General features: G+C 52.4%; 1 protein-coding gene across 3 annotated transcripts in view; it reads left to right on the top strand.

Moving 5' to 3' along the window:
• The window catches only part of LOC144955399 (double-stranded RNA-specific editase 1-like), a 235329-nt gene that overhangs the window by 159646 nt on the left and 59938 nt on the right, over nt 1-15745 (top strand). For all 3 annotated transcript variants that reach the window (XR_013641699.1, XM_078885652.1, XM_078885737.1), the window contains exon 5: nt 2916-3090. Coding sequence is in view for 2 of the 3 variants with exons in the window: in XM_078885652.1 (XP_078741778.1) it covers nt 2916-3090 (175 nt within the window). In the remaining variant the exon portion in view is untranslated. The remainder of the gene's footprint in view (nt 1-2915; nt 3091-15745) is intronic.

A 15745-nucleotide genomic window follows, 5' to 3' on the forward strand; every position in this document is an offset into this window, starting at 1 on the left:
CAGGCTAGCTACACTAGTTACCACGTGACTGGTGTAGCTAGCCACGTGGTGACCACCAGGCTAGCTACACTAGTTACCACGTGACTGGTGTAGCTAGCCACGTGGTGACCACCAGGCTAGCTACACTAGTTACCACGTGACTGGTGTAGCTAGCCACGTGGTGACCACCAGGCTAGCTACACTAGATACCACGTGACTGGTGTAGCTAGCCACGTGGTGACCACCAGGCTAACTACACTAGTTACTGCACTAGTCACCAGACTAACTCCACTAATTACAACGTCACTGCTACTCCGGACCGGGATCACAGCTCGGGTCCAGGTCCACGTGTTGGAGACTTGTAGAACGTAGGACGTAGACGAAGGTTTCTTCAGGATGAACAACAACAACCCTGGTCCCTCTGGGGGACCCGGCTTCTATTCTCTGCGGCGTGGCTGGCTCCGCCCTTGGCCACGCCCACCTTCCAGAATCCTCAGGAAGGATCTGGATCCCAACCATGTGACCACCCCTAGCCCCCACTTTGGGCCCCTTTGTAGACTTTGCCGGTCACGTGCCCTCTCGGGTAAACCAGAGTGCCACGGCCTTTAGTAACCTCATCCATACGGCCGGCACTCCCACACCCTGTCCTGTAGGGGCTGGCACTGCACGCCAAGCGTGGTGCCACCCAGCGCTATCAACCAGCGCTCACCGGGCCCCCCTAGGGCCGGTACTACACCCACACCACGTGGTGTCCGCGATGTCGTTACACCGCACGCCGTGCCTCTCTAGGGCCGGCACTGCACAGTGAGATCCAGCGATGTCACTACACATTTGTTATTGTATATAGTGGCAATAATTATAGGGGCCTTGCCGTGCCGTGCCAGTCATTGGTGACTGTTTTGACCATACTTCACCAGGCAGGACAGTGCGGGTTTGTGTAGGTGGGAGGCCGGTGTGGGTAGTTCTAGGGTCAACACCGGTTCAGATATCGCTCGCCAATGGCGATGCCTCTCATGTCGTAGCTACACACCCAGGCCGTGTGTTTCGGCGTTGTCCCATGCGAGTTGGAAGCTTCGCCATTGATAAAAGAAGAAACAAACGCCTCTAGAGTGATTTTCAGAGCTCTAATGAGGCCACTGCAGTGAATGTGTGAACAACTACAACCGAGCTATGATGGCTGTCTGGTTAATTCACCCGACACGATTGTGGTGCGGCTTTGTCATTAAGTTCCGCAGGCTTTAATGCTGGCGATGTGTTAAGATACTCGACTTAATATCGACAAACGAAAAAAAAGTTTACATATTTTTGTTATATATATAAATAAATGCTTGCCGCGGCTAAAGACGTGAAAAAAAATCTAAAATCTAATTAAAAATCTCCGCGGAAAATTACTTGGGCCACGGTTCACTCCCGGTGCATTCCAAGCAGCCAGTTCTGCTGTCCGAGGGGTAGATCTCTCTCTCGCTCTCACCGTGGTCGAGTTCGATTCCCGCTCACGGCCAACATCGGTTATAAATATCTGCACCCGTTATGGGCTTCCCCCAGGTTGACTCAGCCTTAAATCGGCACCTGGTGCCGTGTGTATAAACATCGGCGCTGGGAGAACAAAAGCGGCCGGCCGTAGTTCCGTCACCCCACTCCCGTCGTGCTCCGTTCCGAGCCCTTCACAGTTGCTCGCCGACAACAACACTTGCCCCAAACAGCCTGTTGGTTTACCCGGGACGCCTTTGCGTTTGTTATGAACCGGAGCACAGCGTGCGGAGGTTTGCAGTCACACGTTTGAGATAACGCGACGCGCAGCGGGCCCTGACCGTGCCGCGTATCTCTCCCAACCCGTGCCGTCTCGGCTCCCAATCAACTTCTTTTCTGAAGCTTTTATTCGAGTAATTTCTCACAGCGCCATTCCTCTGTGATGCTCAAATTGTTCTGCCCGGCTGAGACATCCGCCCGCCTCCTAACCAGGACGCGAGATTTTAATTTAGTTCCTGCGTGGGAGCGGATTGGGTTCGCTTCGTGCCGTTTGACGTGGGACCCCCCCGCCGCCCGCCCCCCCCCCCGTGGCCTCGTGGTGGAGAAGGGGGTGGGGAGCTCAAGGAGGCTGGATGATGATGATGATCGTGGCGGCGTTCTGTACAGAGGAAGTCGCGACTGAAATGGTGATGGTGCAGTTGATGGGGAGGATGATGTATGTTGACCCTCTTTCGCACCCGACGTAGGCAACCGATTATATGACTGTGTGGACGATGGGCGTTGGTTGTATGCATCGTGATGATGTAGTTGACAGGGAGGTTTGTTGATTGTGGCAGTAGTGCACCCCAGGAGTTATAGTAATGTGGATGTGATGATCTAAAAATATGGCTGATGTAAATGATGATGACTATAATGCAGCAGACAGGAAGGTTGATGATGTCTGATGATTCAGGGGGATCGGGTGGCGGGGGTCCCAAAAACATTCAATGCAAAATTAAGCCACTGGTAATGATAGTGATGGTGGTGGTGTTGCTGCTGATGATGGTGGCGATGATGGTAATGATGGTGATGATGATGGTGATGTTGATGATGGTGATCATGATGATGTTGATGATGTTGGTGATGATCATGGTAATAATGGTGAAGACGACGGTGGTCATAATGGTGAAGATAATGGTGGTGATGATGGTGGTGATGATGGTGGTGGTGATGATGATGATGGTGATGATGATCATGGTAATAATGGTGAAGACGACGGTGGTGATAATGGTGAAGATGATGGTGGTGATGATGGTGGTGATGATGGTGGTGATGATGGTGGTGATGATGATGTTGGTGATGATGATGTTGTTGGTGATGATCATTGTAATGATGGTGAAGACCACGGTGGTGATTATTGTGAAAATAATGGTGATGATGGTGATGATGATGATGATGCGTGCGTGCGTGCGCTGTGCCCACTGCAGGCGACGGGGGCCCCGCGAGCGAGGCGCGCGTCGTCTGCCTGGCCACGGGCACCAAGTGCCTACACGGGGAGTTCATGAGCGTGGCGGGCCTGGCGCTCAACGACTGCCACGCCGAGGTGGTGTGCCGTCGCGCCCTGCTGCGCTACCTCTACTCCCAGCTGCAGCTGCTCAGCAGGTCACGCGTGGCGCCGCACACACCAACACAGCTATGCCCCCTCTCATGCCGTACGGCCCATCAACAGGCGGTGGGGGGCGAGTGGACCTCGTGAGAGAGGGCATGGCGTGTGGCAATGCACGCGCGTTGAACTTATTTCGCACCGCGCGTATTCAAGCGTGCTAATCGGCCGCCTTTGTCTCCCCAGTGCTGATGTTAACGCACAAACACAATGATGCCCTCCCCCCCCCTCCTCTCCCTTATAGCCCTTGAACAGGCTGTTGGGGCAAGTGCTTTTAGCGATGAGCAACCCATGCAGGCAGGTACGGCGTACCTATGAGAGAGGGGATTGTTTGTTTGTGTGTGCTTTTGTGTCGTTCTCTCGCACCTCCGTTTTTCACGGTTGGCTACGTGCGGTGAAAAAGAAGTTCAGCATTCGTAAATTCGCAATTACATACTCAGCCGCCTTTGTCTCCCGAGTGACGATGTTTATATGCAAAGATCCATCTATAGTTCTAGATTTGAAGCTTTCGTGACTGCAATGATTCATATTCTTAGGTTGTTTCGGTAAATTCACGTAGGTAAAAAATAAAAATTAATAAAAGTAAAATAACGGTACAAATACTGTTTCTTGGAATTTATCTCACTTGATACAGCTATCGTACTGTGACGGTCCCACCTGAAGACGGAAGCTTGTGTTGCCTCCGAAACGTCGTGATTTTATTTATTTATTTTACTTTTAATAATTTTTTTTTTTACCTACGTGACTTTACCCAAAAAAACCTAAGAATATGAATCCATATATAGCTTTAGCGCCGGATGAAGGCCAACATGGTACACGAGTGGTTTGGTGCGGCTTAGCACCACGGCCAGTGGGCGTAGTGTGCATGGCACGGGGCCCTGCCTCCCCGTCGATTCTGTGAATCGCGATTTGATTGATCAATCTCCATTCTTCACTCGCGGCCTCGTCTTCGTCGTCTCGTCTGCGTTGCTGCGCAAGTGTCCGCAGCTCCGGTCCGCTTCGTCGGCCCCGAGAGGAAGAGTCGCGTCATCGTCCGTGGGCGCACAACGTTGCACGGCGGAGTGAGCGATAGATTTGCATCCACACGACGACGTTCGCACGAGCTAGCGGGCGAGAAGCGGGGGTGAGTGTTGGGTGTGGTGGTCGTACGGGATGGGGTGGGGAGGTGGGCGATAAAGACCTTGTCCGACGTGGTTTAGCTTCTTCTTGGTTCTTTCGGTAAAGTCATGTAGAAGGGAAATAATAAAATAATAAAAATAAAACATAACAAAATCATTCTCACGACGTTTCGGCCACAACGCAAGCAGCCGTCCTCAGGTGAAGACCAGGTCTGTGGCCGAAACGTCGTGAGAATTATTTTGTTACGTTTTATTTTTATTATTTTATTATTTCCCTTCTACGTGACTTTACCGAAAGAACCAAGAAGATGAATCCCTGCAGTCACGAAAGCTTTAAATTGAAATTTTATTATGTTTTATTTTTATTATTTTTTTATTTCCATTCTACGTGACTTTACCGAAAGAACCAAGAAGATGAATCCCTGCAGTCACGAAAGCTTTAAATCGTGGTTTAGCTTTTCGCCGCTAACGCCCCCCCCCCCCCCCCCCGCGTCACGCTTTGCCCGTGATGTGCCGCGCGCGCGAGACTCGTCACCGTGGCAGTTACAACATTGCTCATCACCGCGGCAGCACTCCGCCTTCGCCACGCATTCAGTCACTCACCCGCTAACTACCCTCTATTTACACGATGCGAGGGCATGGCGGCGTCACCGAGCGTCTCTTCCAGGCGGGCATGGGCGATGGAAGCGATTCCCCACAACACGCGTTCCGTAAGGTCGATGTATCCGCTGATGCGTCAATCCGCTGCTGGATGAGCTCATGTGACCACTCCATCTCCGCGCGTTCCCTCCTTGAGCTGCCACATCGTGACGAGTCTAAACTCAACCGAGCTGTAGAGCTCTTTTTCAGAAGAGACCTGTCCGTAAAGGAAAGCTCAACGAAAGTGGCTTATCGTGTGGACATTTAGAGCAGCCAAATAGTCTGAACGCGTGATTGCTAAGTGGGGAGGTAAAAACCGGAGGAGCCAGAGAAAAAGCCACGTGACCACGGGGAGAACATGCAAACTCCACATATCCAGTCGTCAGGGTCGGGATCGGGATCGGACTCATGACCTGCATCCCGGGCGAGGTAGTTAACATCTCGCCATCATGGGGGCCCTCGTCTTGACCATCGGCCACTGTCCCTTCAAGCGACGAGTCCTGCCGATCCAGGTCGTACTCACAACAACAACAACCGCCATTCGCCACTAAGTGGCGGTGACGTCACCTCGACGCTTGTGCCAGGCCATGTGCACCTTGAGGCCACGTGAAGTGTCGTACTCACACACACGCACACGCGGTCAACCATGACCTGTAAGTTCCTTCGTCATGGTCCAGGAGTCCCATCGCAGCCCAGGATCGGCATCTCAGATTCTCTCTCTGTGTCTCTCTCCATGAGCGTCTATTCCGTGCCTCTTCTCGAGGCACACACCCTCCCTCTGCTCCTCCTGCCTACAGACTTGCACCGGTGGAATCTCTCCCCAGCCCTTCTCATTGCATCTCCTCGGTCTCTTCTGAACGCGTGAGCCCAAATCGTCCAGAGCTCAACTTCCCTTAACGTCTCGAGAATATTAGCATCCGCAACTGTACATTCTTACGAGCTGGTTCGACAAGCGAACATATAATTATGAAAATGCAATTGCAGGCAATTAGGTTGTGCGATTTCGAGAGTGATTTGGTTCATATTAATAGTGATGATGATGATGATTTGTGTGTTTGATAGAACACACGTTTCTCCGGGGCGTCTCAGAGCACTGCATAAGTGTGATAACCAAATTGCATCACATCACATCTCACACGTTTTAAAGGGCACCCCGAGCGGGAGCTGCCACCCTGTGCGACACTTGGCCTGCCAATCGCATGAGCGAGTCAGCGGTGAGGGTTGTTCGCTGCGTGTGATCTCAATGGAGTCATTTGCAGGGAGGTAATTGTTTAACAATTTTGACAAATTTTGACCTTGACGCCTGCACACAATGGCCGGCTTCTCCACAATAAATATTGTTCGTGTTAGACCGCATGAATATAAATGTGTCGTTAAACCCGCCACCACCCGACACAGCCAATTGGTAATATTTGTCACGAAAACAAAGCATGCAAATTACTTACAAGCTCAATACACCGTTGTGTTGGAGGGTAAACCCACAACATTTACAATTCGAGTACGACGTTTCGCCGGTAATTACAACCAGCATCATCAGGCGGTGCCTGGTTATTTCCTTTGTGTTAATACGCACACAGACACGTCAGTATTATCCCAGGTAGTCTGCCGGAATTCGAACCGCGGATTTCTCTGCAGCAGCTGATAGTCGGGGGCACACGTGGGCCCGGTCCAAGTGGCAAGCAGCACCGCGTGGCCCCAGAATCATCAGAATCTGTATTTGTACTGGAGGAATCCGATGAGCTGTAAAGCTCTTTTTCGCAGATGTCCCCGCTCACTGGAGCGGCTTGCCACCCCGCAGCTCTCCTGTTGGGCTACGATCGCAGCTCGGCCAACGCGGCAAATTGTTGCTTTTGAACTTTTAATGGCTTAAACATATTTTTTTTTATCGGTTAAATGAGGTTTACATTTAAAAAAATTACATTAAACAGACCAAAGTGAGCGAAGGTTTTGCAATCCAAACACGGAGCCCGCGAGTGAACACCCTGTCTCGGACCCATGCCTCTGGGTGGTGGTGGTGGTGGTGATGGTGTTTTTTTTAATAATAAAATGCAATAATTGCTTTTAATGAGCGTGTCAATAATTGCTCAAGGATATTGCTGGTGGGGACTGCAAATTAGATTTTGGTGGCGCGTTTTTTTTTTCCTTCATTTATTTGGCTACTTACATTTTATTATTACTGATTTTTTTTTTTAAAGGGTGGTGTTGCAGTTGAGCATCGGACCGCGCAGCGTCGCCGTAACGGGCGTGTGAGACACACAGTCTGGACGCTGCTGTTATTATCATCGCGATGCTCATCTCCCGGTTACAGCCCTGAACCGGTGGTGGAAATTCCACAACCCTATGGACAATGGGAGCGAGCCTCTCGGTAGGACCCCCACTTGTGGACGTCCGCACAAAGTGTTGCTAATTGTATCGACCTCCGTGAGGGGGGGGGGGGGTGGTTACGACGACGATGGGCTGAGAGCAATCTTCCCAAGCAGGATTTGAACTCGCAAACCTGTTCTGGACGAACGCGAGGCCACCGACGAGCCGCTGAGTCAGCCAGCCAGCCCCCCCCCCGCCCCCCCAGACAATAACACGGGTGGCGTTATCGGCGTCGCGGTGAAACACGCGGCTCCATCGGTCGAGAAAGGACTCGGGATGATCTGAGCGAGATCACGGGGTCGGACGTAGAGGAATTGGGGTCGCCGGAGAGCGCCTGTGTTACAATCACCGAGACGCGCGGCGCTGCTCTGGTCGGAGCGGAGCGAGGCGGGCGGGCGGGCGGGCGGGCGGGCGGGTGGGTGGGCGGGTGGGTGGCGCACAAATTCCCGGCCACGGCGAACATCGGTGGCCGATGTCGGTGGGTGCGCAACCGTCCTGCACTGACCAGCGCGGAGAAGTATGGTCAAACCACCACCCCCCCCCCCCTCCCCCCCGACTGGCTTGGTGTGTGGAGGTCTTCATCCAGGAGTGGATTGACAAAGCGTTTAACATTATGCATAGTATCGCCGGTTCGATCTCCCGGCACGGAAGTTGAATGCCCCTCCCGTCCAATGGGTATACACACCACAGCTAGTCCATTTGGTGATACGCGCGTGGCAAAGTAAAATGTGGGAACTCCCACCGCTACCAAAGTCAGGCCGAGAAGTCAGACGGGGAAGCGTACCCGCTCACAAGAGCTCCCTCCGGTGGAGGTCCGACCGCCAGCGGCGGCGTGAGCGAGAACTTGCACAGCTGCGCCTCTGCCTTTGACAAACCGCGGCTGCCCCGCGCAGCCGTATATGGGCATCACAGCACTCGCACGTGTGCTGCTGCTGCTGCTGCTGATGATGATGATGATCGCAAACAGCAAGGACGACTCCCATCCTGTGCACGTGCAGTGCTCGCAGCCTCGTCTAAATCACCGACTCAGAAGAGATGCCGCATGTGTGGCAGATTGTGTTGGCAGCTGCGTTTGTTGCTGGTGGAGAGAGAACTCCCCCCCCACCCACCCCCCATTCACCCCGTCCGTCGCTATCATCAGAAGGTGTCAAGGGCAGGGAAAGAGACCTTTTCAAAAATCCGGGGGAGGTTGGAGATGCCCATGCCACCGCCAGCTTGTATCGATAATGGCACGGGCGGCGAGCGATTTGTGAGCGGGAAGGAGGGATGGAGGGGGTGGGGAGAGAGGGGTGGGGGGGTCCATTGTGTGCGAGCTGCCGGCTGCTGACCGGGCCGTGCCCTGCGCTAATGATAATGCATGCTCTCATCACGTTTGTCGATTGTTTCATTAATGGCTAATGAGGCGTGAGTCCCTGGGCACGGGGTTTCTGTCACCCGCTAACCCCGGCCACCCAGACACCAGCTGCTGCTGCTGCTTCCCGTGCCACTTCCGTCGATCCACCTCGCCCGCCCCTCTCATCGTCACCTCGCCGCGACAGCCTCCGCCACCGGCGCTATGAAGACAAAGATCCCATCCTCCCCGCCGCCCCCTCCGTGTAGCTTTAACAGAGCTTTTGAGGGGGCAAGTGGTGTTAGCGAGCTACTTACTAAGGCCGGCACGGCACACGTGGGAGTCGGTGTGACGGAACCACGTGCCGACCGCACCAGGGACCTCATCCGAGGCTGAGTCGACGTAGGGGAGGCCCAGGAGTGGTTTAAATAATCGTCAGCGGTGAACTGGGGTCGCCGAGTTTGCAGTGCAACGCACACCGCCACCACCACCGCTGTCGCCAACACAGCCAACGTCACCACTCGAAACGCATCGCCTTCTGTAGGCATAACACCACCACCAACCACCACAGCCACCAATATCAATACCCGCCATTCGCCACCAAGTGACTGTGACGTCACTACGACGGCTGTGCCAGGCCAGGTACACTCCGAGGGCCACGTGACGTGTCGATGGGTCGCTGACAGGAGGTCACGGGACAGACCCAGGTGCGATGGGTTAACGGACTGAGATGGCTGGCAGATGCAGCAGCTGTGCCCCCCTACTGTGTCAACTTTGCTACATTTTATCCGCCGGGCGCTTCGATCGTTGTTGTGAGCGTCGCTCCTCTGCCCTTCGTTGTTGTTGGAGGGCGACTGCCTCCCACTGACCAAGTCGCGTCCTTCACGAGCCTCCTCCACAGCCACCACCAATACCACCCGCGCCGCTACCATCACCACCGCTACCACCACCACCAACACTCCCCCATCTCTGGCTCACCCGTCTCTCCCTGCTCACCAGCACGGAGAGGCGAGCGATGGCGAGTGCGGAGTCGCGGGGGGGGGGGGAGACCGAGAGGAACTCCGTTCGACGGCGCAGCGACCGCGTTCCATTGAGTCGCCACCTTCGCGATTCGATGGATCGGTCAAAATTCGAAGTCGCGATTCCATTTTTTCCCCCTTCCAATGCTGGTGGAATGTGGCGCGCCTCGAGTGGCCGCGCAGAGATCCGCGCGAACCAATCGCGTGCGTGCACCGTTACAGGTGTAGAGGAGTAAAATGGGGACGTGACGTCAGGTGTGCCGTTCAGTGCGATGACGTCACGTCTCCTAGGGTACTTAAGGTATACCCCGTGACGTAGGCGGGGTCACTGTGGGAACGGGTAGAGTAAGCAGGGTGAAGAGGGAACCAGTGGGTAGAGAGAGGGATCGAATAGGGAGTCTGGGGAGAAGCCGGTGGTAGCCGTAGAGGTGCTTCTCTCTCCGCTCGGTGGAGTCGGCAGAGTCCACGATCCGACACGAGAGAGAGAGAGACCGGAGCTAGCCGGCAGGGACCCGGACTCAGAGTAGGATCCCTAGCCCCTGGGAGTTGTGTACCCTGCTGTGTAGTATTGTAACAGCTTTAATAAACCCTGGCGGAAACCCTTAACTTACCTCCGTCTCCGAGTACGTCCCTCGGAACTACTCAACACAGGTACTCGAGGCCAGAACTTGATCCGCACTCGCGCACGATTCCGCGCCTTCGTGTCGCGAGCGCGATCATCGACGTTAACCAATGAACCAATCCATCGCCACGTGCTTGAACGGCTTAATTACGACGCAACGAGGCATCGCTGGGCTGGGGTGGGGGGCACAGATGCGAACGCGTCTCAATTCTGCGAGGATGGGATCGGACGTAGACACGGGGATCATTTAAAACGAGGGTTTGTGTCGCGACGGTGTGGGGAAGGGAGGCCGTTTGGCGAAGGTGCGAATGAGAGCGTTTTGTCATTGTGTGAACTCGGGGGTGTACTGGTCCCCCCCCCATCACCCCCCTCGCCCCAAATGTCACTCCCCTCGCCCCCACCCCCGCCCCCCGCAAATCTTTGTCACGATTCAAGTCTAGAATCAGTTCTGTTTTCACGTTGCTATGCAATGCATGGGCCACGTGAAGCCATTACGTGCATCCTATCATCATCATCATCGGCAGCAGCAGCAGCAGCAGCATCAAAAGCCGTGGTCTAGCCACTGGATGAAGACTCCACCAGCTCTCACGGTCCTGATACTCGACATCTTTGAAACACATTTTTAAAGCTCGCAGGATTCCTTCAGTATAAATACATATTTTGATTCATGGTCCACATTCCGAATAGCCGGTTGTTGGTCAGGTCGCCCTTCGTCCTCCGCCTCGTCTCCGGAGAGCGCACAGGCAAACGGATAGTTCGGAGTGGGAGTGATGCACGGGGAGTTCAGCTGAAACGCTCACAGATTGCCACCCTGCACCAACGGCGTGCTGTGAAGCAAGCAGCATCGGTAGCAGCAGCAGAAGCAGCAGCAACAGATAATAATACACGGGTAGCAGCAGAAACAGCAGCAGCATCAGCAGCACAAGTATCAGTAGCATATGCAGCAGCAGCATCAGTAGTAGCAGCAGCAGCAGCAGAAACAGATAATAATACACGGGTAGCAGCAGAAACAACAGCAGCAGCATCAGTAGCACAAGTATCAGTAGCATGTGCAGTAGCAGCAAAATATTGTACACGGGCAGCAGCAGCAGTCTGGTTCCTCCAGCCTTATAATCATCATCAGCAGCATTGTGCGTACGAATTAAAACAGTGCAGCCTTCATTTACGCAAGGTGAGGTCATGCCTTGTTCGTCTTCATAAACACCCAGAGGTGGAGCTGATGCAGTGAGTAGAAGGGGGGTGGGCAGCACTGGAAATCGACAATCGCAACATCAAATTTCGATTTAAAGCTTTCGTGACTGCAGGGATTCATCTTCTTGGTTCTTTCGGTAAAGTCACGTAGAAGGAAAATAATAAAATAATAAAAATAAAACATAATAAAATAATTTTCACGACGTTTCGGCCACAACGCAAGCAGCCGTCTTCGAGAAGGCAGAGTCATTCAGACGCTGTCTTCTCGACAGACCTGTTCTCCACCTGAAGACGGCTGCTTGCGTTGTGGCCGAAACGTCGTGAGAATTATTTTATAATGTTTTATTTTTATTATTTTATTATTTTCCTTCTACGTGACTTTACCGAAAGAACCAGCGGTCGCTCGCGCAGGAGTCTCCTGTCAATGCCACACGCCATCTGCTCTCGGTTCTGGACGTTGCGAGCTGGTGAGTGAATGAGCAGAGAGAGACAGAGTTTGAGTGGAAGCAATGTGGTACAAGGTGGTGTGAGTGGCGGTGAAGGTGATGTGTCTGGTGGTGGAGGTAATGGGACCTGTGGTGGTGGTGGTGGTGCCAACCACTTTAGATACAAGAGCAGGAAGGGAAAACTGCTCCGAGGCAGACACCCTTGCCTAAAGGCTAAGCAGCTGTTGTGGGAACATGTGCCTGTAACGCACGCGTGCTTACGCTTGCATAGAAATATATGCACAAACACGCACGCCCTTGTGGTACAAATACTTTTGGAGTATGAAGTTCAAGCTGGCACGATCACATGCACAAGCGCGCAGGACACACACACACACGTGCGCGCGTACGCAGGGATACGCGTGCGGCTCGCTGAACCTGGAGCACATCCGGTATCTCGTCTAATTCACCGTAATCAGTTTTTTCTATGTAAAAAAAAACATGCTAAAAACCGCGACATTCCTCACACACAGCACAACGCGCATCTTGGCAGCCGCGAGCGTCTCGTGGCTGCTGCCAGATGTTCTTTTTTTTCTTTCTGGTTACACGTTTGCCCCCAGCGTCGCGAGCAAAACCGTCGTCGAGCTCAGGGAGGGCAGCGCGCCGTGTCGCGCCTAATTCAAGTGGACGGAGCCATCCCCCTCTACCGCCCTGTCCGCCAGAAGAGACAGGTGCTCGGACCGCCACTCAGGATCGGGGGGGGGGGTGGGGAGCAGACAGTGACCAAGGACGTGGCGTGCGCGTGGCTGGACGAAGCCCGAGGCTGCTGGCCCGGCGTCAGCAAAAAAACTCCTGCGTTGGGTTTTATCTACTTTATATATATATGTAGAAGGGAAATTTATGAATGTGTGTGTCTGTTGGAAATGTTTAGCGTACTTCCCAACATGCAACAAACTTTAAATTTGGCATGTGGGTAGTTTCCAAACTGTACACAATGCAAAACGTATGAAAATAGAGTTTTGTATTTTGGTGGGGGGTGGCGTGGGGCAATAATGGATATAATACTGTATATTGCACGGCAAGTGAGCTGTGACGTCACATCTGTGATGTCACCCGCATGCGGCAGCGTCACGCAGTGTGCCTGCTGACGTCACGCACCCCCCCCCCCCCACCCTCCGCGTAGGCCGTGTATCCGCACAAATGCGTGGCATCGCTGTCTCGATTTTCTAAGTCAACGCGACTATTTTCAGCTCGCTCTTAAATATAAAGCAGAAACAACATCTGTTTGTGTGAAGCAACAAAAACTCTCGAACGCTGAGCTCCGACGTCATGAAATTTGCACAGCTGATGCTGTCTGGAATTTCTAACGGAACGCGACTATTTTCAGCTCGCCACGTCATTCCCTTCCCGAGTTGCCTAAATCGACCTTATGTATAAGTGGGTTAAGGTTAAAATTTCCTTCAGTGAAAAACATCCGATTTAGTTAAATTTATTTGTTTCGGATTTTTTTCGTTTCTTGCAAGCATCAATTTTTATCAGTGAAATATAAGGGAATATGAAATTAATCCAAGACAAGAATCCAAGTCCCGGGCGAAGCCGGGTAGTAAAGATAGTTGTTCATATATTGTCCTAAACCCCCCTCCCCCAATTATATTCCACTTGTAACATTGGGAGGTGAATGCTTGGGATTACACCGAGGGTCAGAACGAGGGAGCCTAGATGGATAACATCTTGGTGGCGAGATGTTATCTCCCTCGCCTGGTATGCAGTAGGTCGGGGGTTTCTATTCCGACTCTGACGCCTGCTGCTGTATATTTGGAGTTTGTTTGTTCCTCTGTCCCAGTGGTCGCGTGGATTTTTCTTCGGTTCCTCCGGTTTTTTTCCTCCACATTTAGAATCAACATCACGCGTTTGGTAAATGAAAAAAACATGTAAATACGAGATATCACGCAAATGAAAGAGACGTCGTATTGGGAAGCACACCGGCGCTGGAAGGGTTGATGTCCGTTGGTTGAAACGAATCACAGGGGCAGCCAAAGGAGAGGACATGCCCGGAGGGACGTCCGCCGTGGAAATGGATCGACGAGATCGGCCCATGCGCTGGATGTATATTGGGATCGTGAGAGAGTGAGAAACTCTTGAACTAAACTATTTTATTTTTATTTTACCAGGTAAGGCCCACTGAGCTACATAGCTCTTTTTCAGAAGCGACCTGGCCACAAATGTTAACTCAACGAAGTGGCTTATGGTCATGTGAACATGTGTAATAAACCTTCTCGAGACGGCTTCCGGAATCAGTCCTTCTAATTTCCCAACTTCCACAGTTACACTCACACGCTCCCCGTTGCTGACAGACAACGGGAAGCGGGCAGACTCCCAGCTAAGTCCACCGCGCACGTGGCACCCAGAGCCCCGTACGCGCGTGACCCCTGCTCTTTTCGTTCCCAGGTCTGTTCCCGACTTCTCTCTCTCTCCTCCTCTTAATCCCTGGGTCACGTGGTACCCCTAAGCCAATCCTCCGTAGTCAGCGTTGACCGTTCCAGATGGTTCCCCGTCAATCCCTGGACCACGCCTCTGATCCGGCTTCCCATTAGCTGAGGCCCCGATCGGCCAGGCCAATCACCCCTGCTAACATGCCGTGATCACGCCGAGGCCATGCTCCCTGGCTCACCCCTTATTGGCTACAAAGCGGGACCGGCAAGCCAATCACCACGTGAGCCCTCTATGGCTGTTATTACACATGTATAGCAGCCAAATAACTCTAAACACACATTGATTGTAAAGGTGGAGAGAAAAACTGGAGGACCTGGAGAAAATTCCACGCGACCACAGGAATAACATGCGAACTCTAAACATGCAGGCTTCAGGGGTCGGGATCGAACCCACGACCTCTGGCATATCAGGTGAGGGAGTTAACATCTCGCCACCACGGCGGGCCTGGGAAGAGCTTCATATCATGGATTTACCGTGGCTGATGATTTAGATATTTGAAGCCACTGGAGCTATGCACTTTTAAATCTAGATTTAAAAAAAAATTCTTTAGAACTGTTGTTTATGTTTAACTAGCGGGAAGTACCCGGCAATGCCCGGGTCAAAAAATATTTAAATCTACTCTTAAAAATCTAGCGGAAGTGCATACTGACTGTGGTGGTACCTGCTATCACTACAGTAGTACATACTGACTCTATAGCAGTATATATCGACTCTATAGCACAAAGTATTCACCTGACAGAGTGGCGTGGTGAGGCCTAGTCCCGTGCAGAGCCTCCGGCCTCGCCTAGATTGTCCAGCCGGCCGAGGTGGCACCTTGGCAGGCTGGGGCTGGGATGCTACCCCTGACCCCCCCCCCCCCCATACAAATTCTCCCCGGCCGCTCTGCAGTAATATTTACGGCCTATAGTGGTAGCATTATAACGACTGTATAGTAGTAACTGCACGCATCAGGGTGGGGGGGACATGACACAGTGAAGCATTTACCTGAGCGTTTAGTGTATATTTTGATAGCATTTTTAACACTAAATAAAATGTCCCCCTCACTCCCACCGAAGGCGTGCGACTTGGTATGGTCGTGCACGCATAATAAATAAATAAAGATAAAGCGCACAAAAATTGCACTAAATCGCTCATTAAACTAATTTAAAGTTGACGGATGTGAAAAAGGAATAGCGCTTGCTCACGGCGAGGCTTACGGCGTGGTACCTGCCTATTTTATATCACGTAAACCCCACTGATAGAGAGCCAAATCCTTCGCAAGCGCACGAACTCACAAATCCACTCACAAACCCACACACAAACCCACACACAAACCCACAAACAGACAATTTGTGACTTTTTTTATATACAGATTTGTTACACTTCCTCGCACCTCTGATTAGCGCGTTTGACTACGTAATAAGTTCAACCAACATCCATGAAGATGGGATGAAGTTTTGTCTGGTTGATTCGG

The sequence above is a fragment of the Lampetra fluviatilis genome, chromosome 1, assembly GCF_964198595.1.
Source record: "Lampetra fluviatilis chromosome 1, kcLamFluv1.1, whole genome shotgun sequence".
In the NCBI taxonomy this organism is placed as follows: domain Eukaryota; kingdom Metazoa; phylum Chordata; class Hyperoartia; order Petromyzontiformes; family Petromyzontidae; genus Lampetra; species Lampetra fluviatilis.